The 8537-nt window shown below is 30.1% G+C and overlaps 2 protein-coding genes across 2 annotated transcripts; both read left to right on the top strand.

Moving 5' to 3' along the window:
• The first annotated feature begins 310 nt into the window (after positions 1-310).
• Positions 311-3628, top strand: LOC138857715 (gamma-glutamylcyclotransferase-like). Its single transcript, XM_070111327.1, has 3 exons — positions 311-537; positions 2554-2774; positions 3096-3628. The coding sequence occupies exons 1-3, from the start codon at positions 430-432 to the stop codon at positions 3412-3414; spliced, it is 648 nt and encodes a 215-aa protein (XP_069967428.1). The 5' UTR covers positions 311-429; the 3' UTR covers positions 3415-3628.
• Positions 3629-4549: 921 nt separating this feature from the next.
• Positions 4550-8184, top strand: LOC106625523 (gamma-glutamylcyclotransferase). Its single transcript, XM_070111329.1, has 4 exons — positions 4550-4706; positions 7331-7435; positions 7492-7625; positions 7679-8184. Exons 2-4 carry the CDS (start codon positions 7331-7333, stop codon positions 7989-7991), a joined length of 552 nt encoding a protein of 183 aa, XP_069967430.1. The 5' UTR covers positions 4550-4706; the 3' UTR covers positions 7992-8184.
• Positions 8185-8537: the final 353 nt, after the last annotated feature.

The raw sequence follows: 8537 nt of genomic DNA, 5'->3' as shown, positions 1-8537 counted from the left end.
GCAAACTCGGAAGAAAATTATTATAATAAATGGTAATATCTGAGGGAAAATATATGAGATACAAAATTATATTGCAAAAGCTCAATAAGCGTTTCTCAAGTGTAGCGCAAAAATCAGCAATTCTATCAATCTAGGGTCATTTTTCTAAGTCGAACTTATATTAATTATAAAATACAAGATGACAAAAAAGTAGAATAAAATAAAAGATGAAAAAGAAGCAAAAAAAAAAAGCAACGACATCGTACATATGTATCTACAAGTTTAGCATTAATTTCAAACGCTATACCGAAGCTACCTACGGCTGTAAGTCACTCAAGTGTTGACAGTCGAAATTAGACATACCAAGTGTGTAGACGTAAAGCAGTCAAAATATTTACCTAAATAAATTGTGATATACTGTAGTAGTTTGAAAACTTAAAACCTAAAGAAATGCTTTACTATAGTTTACTCCTAATATTTTCATTATCATTATGGTCCTGCGCGAGTGCTTACGTTATACCAACCGATTTACCCGAGCGCGTGGGAGATAAGTTCATCCAGAGAACTTAAAACAATGAGAAGGTGCAAATTGAATTTTGTATGATGCTCGATTGGTTGGCTGAAAATTTGAGATCAAGGAGTTCACCACTTTCTGTATAGTTTTGCTGTTATTTAACAGAAATGAGAATTTTTAACAACGTTCTCTGACAAAATACGTATCTACCAATATAAAGAGAAAAATGAAATGAAATGAATGAGAAAACAAGAAATACAAATGCCACTTCACATATGCATGATTATTTTTTGCCATATAAACGATTTTTATGATGAAAAATTGATAAATTATTATTTTTTTGCACAAATGCTACATTGATAAAATGTGAAAGATTATGCAAAAAATGATATTTTACTGTTTTCATAATTTTCTAATTTCAATATTTACAGAATTAATAATTTATGTATGTACATCAATATGTTATATTATATAATATAATAATATATTATCAATTATCAATAAATACATGTGAGCGCACTGCTCTATATGTAAGTATGTATGTACAAATATGCATATGACCGCGCAAAATAAGTAATGCATACACAAATCTACATACATTTAAGCGTACAAATGTAAGTACGTCAGCCAATATGAAAAATACAAACATTGTTGTACAAAAACAACAATTGTCTCAAATAGCATCAGCACCAGAAATCAATATGGCAGCCAAATTGACAAATCCTAAATTTGTAGTAAATCACACACCAACAACATTTTCATTCATGAACGCTGGCGCACAAGCAATAAGCTAAGTCGTTTCATTCATAAAAGCAAACGCCTTACACATCTCCCCGAGCATGCGTTTGCCGACAAGCGTCTTTTCGCGACGATGGCAAAAGCTAAAAATCATAAATTGAACAAATTTCTGATATTCCCTCTAGAAGGGAAAAGTGACAACCCCTCAAATATGAGTATTAAAATATTTTAGAATAAAAGTGACAACATAGTAAATTTGTCGATTTACAATTCAAGAAACTTTTTAAGAAAAATATTCAATATTCCTCTGATTTATGTATACAGTAAACCCCGGTTAAGTATCACTCCTCCAATCCCTCTTATCTGCCGGTGTCTTGCTGCATCTCACTTTTTTTTCTTAATTTTTTAAAGAAAACGGTAATTTTTTTTAAATACATAGAAATAATTTTTTTTGGTACCACTCGCTTAAGTACCACAATCGCTTATGTACTACAAAGCACAAAAAATCTGCATCTTTGGTTTTGGCACTTAACCGGGATTGACTGTATTTGTCAAAGAATTTACGTAAGTACGTTCGAATTTTTTGTACACACATTGACTTTGCACTTGCCTATATGCGATGTATGTTTGTAAGAGTGTGTATGGCACATCTCGGATTTTCTACCAACAACACAATGTTGTGACGCTTTGTCGTCGCGTCAGTTCTTCGACAGATTGACTCTTTGACATAAAAGCAAAAAATGTGTCAACGGAGATTTCACAAGAAGTAATGAGTGTACATATCTACATAAAAATATATACAAATGTGTAAACGACATAATAAATGTATGTCCTGTTACATATGTTTACACATGCATTTGAAAAGAAAAATTGAAGCATGAATGTGAAATACCGACGGCAAAACACAATTCTGTACTTTTATGACTCCATAATGGTGTCAAGTACAATTAATGAATTATTTTAAGAAATATATCAAAATACTTTATTAGTAATAATTTAAAAGTATTTTGATATATTTCTCATAATAAAGTAAAAATGAATTAACATAAAATAATTTAAAAAATAATAAATAATAGTTCAATAAAAGGAATATGTTTCAAATAGCATATCAATATTCCCAGTTTGGCATGAATATAATATCTCTTCAATATTCGCCGTTTGGTTATGTTAAGAGAGCGTATGTTTACAGATTCACCGCTGTTATAAAAGCGAAAAATGTTATTTGTTTCTCGTGCATCTGTGGTGAACTCCTTGATAAATTCCTACAAATTGTTCGCTGTCGAACCTGCACCTTCTCATTGTTTTAAGTTCTCTGGTTCATCTACTTCGGTTATGGTAGTAATATGTTGACTAAACGCATACATATACAAAATCCGACCGCGGTGAAAATCGGTATGGGCATATTGAAGGATTACCGGTTGGATTTTAATACCTACACGGAACGTTGGGGTGGTGCACCAGCGACTATTGTGCCTACCCCTGGCGCTTACGTTTATGGCACATTGTGGGAGATATCACTAAGCAATTTGGATGATATTGATGAGTGAGTAGAAAATATGTGCTGTTTTTGTTAAAATTAACAACACAAAAATTAAATACAATATTATTATTAAAAAAAACAATATATTTCAATTTAAAAAAAAATATATATTTTTGAATTAAAAAACTAAATCTTTTTAAAAATATTATAAAAAGTTAATTATTTAATTATATTTTTTAAGAAATTAATTTTTGAAATTAGTAAATAGGAACGGAATTTTCTTTACAATTTTTTAATTTTTCTAAATCATATTTTAAATCAATTAAAAAAATTAATTTTTATTAACTAAGCAATAAAACTAACTTTTACTGTTTTTCCTTACAGCCAGGAAGGCGTTCACGAGGGTATTTACTATGCCGCCAGCTTGCCCGTAATGCTGTCGAATAATACGTTAGCCATTGCACGTGCTTATTTACTGGCCGATCAACCGAAAATACCGTTGAACGATTTCTCCAGCACCGATAAGCTGCCACTTAGCCGCCAACCTTCGAAAACTTATTTGCAATGCTTGGTGAAGGGTGCAGCAGAGACTGGCATTGTACCGTGGTATGTTGAGTGGTTAAAATCTGTGAAGCATAATGGCCATGTAGCGCCGGATTTGGAGCAAATTTTGGACTTGAAAGATGTGCAATTGAATTCTTAAAGAAAGCCCACCATTAGTGTTGTTAATGACTGTGATAAATGTTTATAGAAATGTGGAAATTTCAAAAATTATATTTACAAATAAAAAACTATATATTATACGTTATTATATTATATATAATATATATTATACTATTGTATAATTACAGTAAAGTTTAATAAAATTAATGAAAGTTAAAAAAAAATTGCTAAATCAATTTATTTTTTAAAGTTGATGGCAAACAAAATTTTTTTTTATAAAATAAAATGTCTTCCATTGCTTGTGCACATTTTGTTTTATATATTTATATTTAAAAAATACTGGTGTGGAATATACATTTTTTACTATCACAACACTTTCCTTGTTTAAAAATTCTTTATATTTTTCAAAAATTTGTCTCGAAATATTCAAATTTGCTTACGTAACACAAAAAAATATTTAAACAAAAAAATTATTCTAAATCAATTTTGTTTTTAAAAAAAAAATATTTAAAGCATATTTTTTGTTAATAAATTAAAATTTAAAAATATTTAAACTTAATTTACAAAATAATTTGTACATACATATACGTATAGTATATCTGAAATATATTCCATTCAAATGAATAGCTTATTTTCAAACAAATAAAAACAAAAACAATTTTGCTTTCAATATAATCAAATATGTATATCTGAAAATATTTTTAATTATTTGAACTACATATATCTATTCTATTTAATATAATACTTAATGGTCAATATTGTATTTTTCTTATAATAAATATAATAATAAGTTTTATGAAACAATTTTTAAGATTTGTTTATTTTGCTAAGAATGAATAATTTACTAGAACTAAGAATTCAAATGACTATTTGAGCGAAATTTCTCACATCAATATAATCCGGACAATCATTTTAATTATTCTAAAGCTATATATTTTTTTTTACAGTGTATGCAATTATTTTAATTACTTCCCTTGCAATTTTGTCTAATATGCATTTATAATTATAACTTTTTTTTTCTTTTGCTCTCTCACTCACAACACACAGCTAAGCTTTTGTAGCTTTTATTTTCGCAAAAAGCACATTTAACATGAACAAAGCTTTTTACAAGCGTCACAAGGTTCTCAATACCAGAGACGTTCTCTGTCAATACTTCTCTGCTTCAAATCAGGAGATAAACAAAACTTTTACACTTCTGTGCATTTGACATTCGCCGATAAAACATTGAACTTGACACAACAAGTAAAAGCTTGGCAACACATATTTTATTCGTACTCTATTAATTAAAAAAAAAAAAATATTTTTAGGATAGTTTCCAGTGTTTAACGCAAAGTAAGTGAAAAAATATGTAATAAATATAAGTGTGCAAAGTGAAATAGGAAATATATGAACGCGCTGACGCTACAGCCAGAGAACTTAAAACAATGAGAAGGTGCAGGTTCGACAGCGAACAATTTGTAGGAATTTATCAAGGAGTTCACCACAGATGCACGAGAAACAAATAACATTTTTCGCTTTTATAACAGCGGTGAATCTGTAAACATACGCTCTCTTAACATAACCAAACGGCGAATATTGAAGAGATATTATATTCATGCCAAACTGGGAATATTGATATGCTATTTGAAACATATTCCTTTTATTGAACTATTATTTATTATTTTTTAAATTATTTTATGTTAATTCATTTTTACTTTATTATGAGAAATATATCAAAATACTTTTAAATTATTACTAATAAAGTATTTTGATATATTTCTTAAAATAATTCATTAATTGTACTTGACACCATTATGGAGTCATAAAAGTACAGAATTGTGTTTTGCCGTCGGTATTTCACATTCATGCTTCAATTTTTCTTTTCAAATGCATGTGTAAACATATGTAACAGGACATACATTTATTATGTCGTTTACACATTTGTATATATTTTTATGTAGATATGTACACTCATTACTTCTTGTGAAATCTCCGTTGACACATTTTTTGCTTTTATGTCAAAGAGTCAATCTGTCGAAGAACTGACGCGACGACAAAGCGTCACAACATTGTGTTGTTGGTAGAAAATCCGAGATGTGCCATACACACTCTTACAAACATACATCGCATATAGGCAAGTGCAAAGTCAATGTGTGTACAAAAAATTCGAACGTACTTACGTAAATTCTTTGACAAATACAGTCAATCCCGGTTAAGTGCCAAAACCAAAGATGCAGATTTTTTGTGCTTTGTAGTACATAAGCGATTGTGGTACTTAAGCGAGTGGTACCAAAAAAAATTATTTCTATGTATTTAAAAAAAATTACCGTTTTCTTTAAAAAATTAAGAAAAAAAAGTGAGATGCAGCAAGACACCGGCAGATAAGAGGGATTGGAGGAGTGATACTTAACCGGGGTTTACTGTATACATAAATCAGAGGAATATTGAATATTTTTCTTAAAAAGTTTCTTGAATTGTAAATCGACAAATTTACTATGTTGTCACTTTTATTCTAAAATATTTTAATACTCATATTTGAGGGGTTGTCACTTTTCCCTTCTAGAGGGAATATCAGAAATTTGTTCAATTTATGATTTTTAGCTTTTGCCATCGTCGCGAAAAGACGCTTGTCGGCAAACGCATGCTCGGGGAGATGTGTAAGGCGTTTGCTTTTATGAATGAAACGACTTAGCTTATTGCTTGTGCGCCAGCGTTCATGAATGAAAATGTTGTTGGTGTGTGATTTACTACAAATTTAGGATTTGTCAATTTGGCTGCCATATTGATTTCTGGTGCTGATGCTATTTGAGACAATTGTTGTTTTTGTACAACAATGTTTGTATTTTTCATATTGGCTGACGTACTTACATTTGTACGCTTAAATGTATGTAGATTTGTGTATGCATTACTTATTTTGCGCGGTCATATGCATATTTGTACATACATACTTACATATAGAGCAGTGCGCTCACATGTATTTATTGATAATTGATAATATATTATTATATTATATAATATAACATATTGATGTACATACATAAATTATTAATTCTGTAAATATTGAAATTAGAAAATTATGAAAACAGTAAAATATCATTTTTTGCATAATCTTTCACATTTTATCAATGTAGCATTTGTGCAAAAAAATAATAATTTATCAATTTTTCATCATAAAAATCGTTTATATGGCAAAAAATAATCATGCATATGTGAAGTGGCATTTGTATTTCTTGTTTTCTCATTCATTTCATTTCATTTTTCTCTTTATATTGGTAGATACGTATTTTGTCAGAGAACGTTGTTAAAAATTCTCATTTCTGTTAAATAACAGCAAAACTATACAGAAAGTGGTGAACTCCTTGATCTCAAATTTTCAGCCAACCAATCGAGCATCATACAAAATTCAATTTGCACCTTCTCATTGTTTTAAGTTCTCTGCTACAGCTGTCTAATAACAGGATGATATGTTAAAGGGGAAATATATTGACAGCTGCGTTAGCAGTGACAAATAAATAAACTTCAGTGAACAGCTGTTTCTAATCGAAGCTTTTTGAAATCTATTACAATCCAGAAAGCTTAAAATTACAAAGTGGCTAAATGATGAAATTAAATTTAAAAAATTTTTCACTTCGAATTTAAAAAAATTTAATTGTTCTGAGAAAAAAAAATAATACTTGTTTAATCGGTTCTCAGAAGTCTAAAGCACTAATGTGAAATGGTTTTGTTTACTACCTGATCCACAACTTCCTACTAGCTACAGCAAAATACTCAGTTACTAACCTAAAATTATTTTGTGTTCAAAAAATATTTTTTTCATAATTTCCTTCTTCAAGCTCGAACTTGTGGCATCCGCCATAAGTTTTTATAACTAATTTTATAACTAATTTTATAACTAAACTAACTTTATAACAAATTCCAACTCAATAATAACATGATAACACAATTTAAATGAAAGCAAAAAATCTTTCGCTTTCCAGATGTCTTCCAAGTTTTACTACTTTGGTTTTGGCAGCAATCTTCTATCTAAGAGAATACACATACAAAATCCTACGGCAGTGCGCATAGGACCTGGGAAGCTGGAAGTAAAATATATAGAACTTTAATAACCTCATTAGTAACCTAATGCTTAATTTTACAGAATTACCAACTCGACTTCTATACCAGTTCCCGTACTTGGTACGGCGCGCCCGCTACCATAGTACCCAAACCGGGTGCCTGTGTTTTTGGCGCCATTTGGGAGATTGATAATAGCAATTTAAAAGATTTAGATGAGTGAGTATAGTTTTTTTTTAACAAACCGATTCTAAACTCATACTATCTTACAGTCAAGAGGGTGTTTCCTATGGCATTTATGTGCCGATCACAATGCCAGTACTGGAGCTTAATAGCGGCAAGTTTATAGAGTGTCGCGCCTATCATTTAACAAATCAACCAACAGGTGATGTAAGATGTTTGAAACCCGAAGAGATACCCTACGATCGTCAGCCATCAAAAACGTATTTGAAAACTATTGTGAAAGGTGCTTTGGAGACATGTTTGCCCGCGGAGTACGTGCAATGGCTGCGAACCATCAAGCATAACGGCAAGATGGTCGATGCGTTGGAAAAGAAATTGGAGTTGCAAGATGTTAACTTATAAGGGCAGTGGAGTATAAAAAAAACTTTGACAGCAGAGTGAAAGTTAAAGCGTTTACTGAATCACAAAACAGAGAAAGATAAGCATTTAGATAGGAACCAAGAAGTTCTTATTAATAAAATTAGTTCATACAACTCATTGTGAAAAAAGTTGTTGAAAGTTCAATAATAACATTATTTGTATTTATTATAAACGATTTTTCGGACTTTTAATTTTATAGTGTTTCAAAGAAAAATTTTGAGGATCGTGCTAAGTTTCCGTGCTACCTAGTCTTTAAGATATGTGGTTAGAGTGCTTTTTAAACATAGATAATATTATCCACTTGTTAGTGTCTCTGCTAAAATATTCTCTAGGCTTAACTGCTTCTATATTCAAGTTCTTAGAAGTGTGAATAATTGTCTCGCTGTATATGGTAAAGTCCAAAAATGGCGTACCATTTTCTCAGGTCAAAATAACAAATGGGGTTCGTAACCATAGATTTGGAAGTTTTTGTGTATAAGAGCGATGAAATGCAGAATGTACTCCAATAGCTAAAATAATAGACAAGCA

Source organism: Bactrocera oleae, chromosome 6 (assembly GCF_042242935.1).
Source record: "Bactrocera oleae isolate idBacOlea1 chromosome 6, idBacOlea1, whole genome shotgun sequence".
Lineage (NCBI taxonomy): Eukaryota > Metazoa > Arthropoda > Insecta > Diptera > Tephritidae > Bactrocera > Bactrocera oleae.
Note: the sequence above shows the minus strand (reverse complement) of the source record. Positions and strands in the feature narration are given on the sequence as shown.

Excerpts from the sequence above, each read along its gene's own strand:
- LOC138857715 (XM_070111327.1), top strand. The coding sequence starts at position 430 with ATGCTTTACTATAGTTTACTCCTAATATTTTCATTATCATTATGGTCC. Across the intron at positions 538-2,553 it reads GCGTGGGAGATAAGTTCATC|TACTTCGGTTATGGTAGTAA; the intron begins CAGAGAACTTAA and ends CTCTGGTTCATC. Across the intron at positions 2,775-3,095 it reads AATTTGGATGATATTGATGA|CCAGGAAGGCGTTCACGAGG; the intron begins GTGAGTAGAAAA and ends TTTTCCTTACAG.
- LOC106625523 (XM_070111329.1), top strand. The coding sequence starts at position 7,331 with ATGTCTTCCAAGTTTTACTACTTTGGTTTTGGCAGCAATCTTCTATCT. Across the intron at positions 7,436-7,491 it reads TAGGACCTGGGAAGCTGGAA|AATTACCAACTCGACTTCTA; the intron begins GTAAAATATATA and ends TTAATTTTACAG. Across the intron at positions 7,626-7,678 it reads AATTTAAAAGATTTAGATGA|TCAAGAGGGTGTTTCCTATG; the intron begins GTGAGTATAGTT and ends ACTATCTTACAG.